The sequence below is a fragment of the Olea europaea genome, chromosome 12, assembly GCF_002742605.1.
Source record: "Olea europaea var. sylvestris chromosome 12, O_europaea_v1, whole genome shotgun sequence".
In the NCBI taxonomy this organism is placed as follows: Eukaryota; Viridiplantae; Streptophyta; class Magnoliopsida; order Lamiales; family Oleaceae; genus Olea; species Olea europaea.
The window spans coordinates 29,491,585-29,492,729 of NC_036248.1; the positions used below are offsets into that span (position 1 = coordinate 29,491,585).

Sequence of the window (1,145 nt, forward strand, 5' to 3'; positions counted from 1 at the left end):
GTCCGAAGAGGAGGTCCTAATTACCAAAAGGGACTTGCGAAAATGAGATCTCTTGCAGAAGAAATCGGCCTTCCTATTGAGGTACGATTATAAATACATAGTTTAACCTAAAAGACTCTCAAATGTTAAAGTGGAGCAAAAAAATTATGTTCACTCTCAAAGAAAGAGGAGCATTGGAACTGATTTTATCTCTGTTGCAGGTGTATGGACCTGAAGCAACCATGACTGGCATATGCAAACAGGCAATTGAGTGCATTACTGCTGCTGCATAAAGCTACCGTCTCCGGTTACAAACTCTTTTGTGACATCTTTTTCCAATGCGTTTCGCCATTTTTGTACCCCAAATACGAAGGGAATTCAAAAACGTATTTGAATTTGACATAAATAAGCCTTATGTTATCTAAGCTTGTTATTCTTTCTCAGTTTTCTAATGAAATGCTTACTTCATTTCCTCTTTACTTGTGGTCAATCCAATAAGAGAACATGTTTGATACATAATATTATAGAATTGGAGAACATTATGAACGAAATTTAAATTTCCTTTTGCTGATAAAAGAATTCGTGAAGCACATTTTGGTTGACTAAATAATTAACAATGTGAGCATACCACGATGTCTCCATTTTCATGATATGTTCATTAGAGAACACTTCATTTATTTCTACCTCATCAGCTTGTGTTTGCTCAAGCCTTGATAAATGATCTGTTATTTGATTTTCTATCCCCTTATTATCATGTATCTCAATGTCAAACTCTCATAGCAATAAGACCTAATGAATCAATCTGAGTTTGCCATCTTTTTTCTCAAACAGATACTTCAATGTCGAGCGATCAGTGTAGACTAATATCTTTGATCTGATAGGCTCCGAACATAATCTGTTAAATGTAAAGACTACAGCTAACATATCCTTCTCAATAGTCATCGATCAATGTTTTACTATCATCATATATAAGATGAAGAATTTTTTGTTCACGATGTTCAAGCATTGCAGACACTGGGTAGGCACTATGGCATCACACTAGTTCAAATGGAAAAATTCAAATCGGCGCAACTATAACTGATGCAGTTATCAGTTTCTTTTTCAGTGTGTTAGACATTCATCAAGAAAGTAAAACGATGCATCCTTCTCCAGGAGGCTACACAAAG

At 35.3% G+C, this 1,145-nt stretch overlaps 1 protein-coding gene across 3 annotated transcripts in view; it reads left to right on the plus strand.

Moving 5' to 3' along the window:
• The window catches only part of LOC111406346 (ATP-citrate synthase alpha chain protein 1-like), a 6,679-nt gene extending 6,221 nt beyond the window's left edge, over positions 1 to 458 (plus strand). The window contains exons 13-14 of one of the 3 annotated variants that reach the window (XM_023035748.1): positions 14 to 81; positions 201 to 458. In XM_023035748.1, the coding sequence (XP_022891516.1) occupies positions 14 to 81; positions 201 to 272 (140 nt within the window). In that variant the 3' untranslated portion in view covers positions 273 to 458. Of the gene's footprint in view, positions 1 to 13; positions 109 to 200 lie in introns of those variants that run through there. The other 2 variants (XM_023035749.1, XM_023035750.1) reach the window with 2 other exon arrangements.
• Positions 459 to 1,145: the final 687 nt, after the last annotated feature.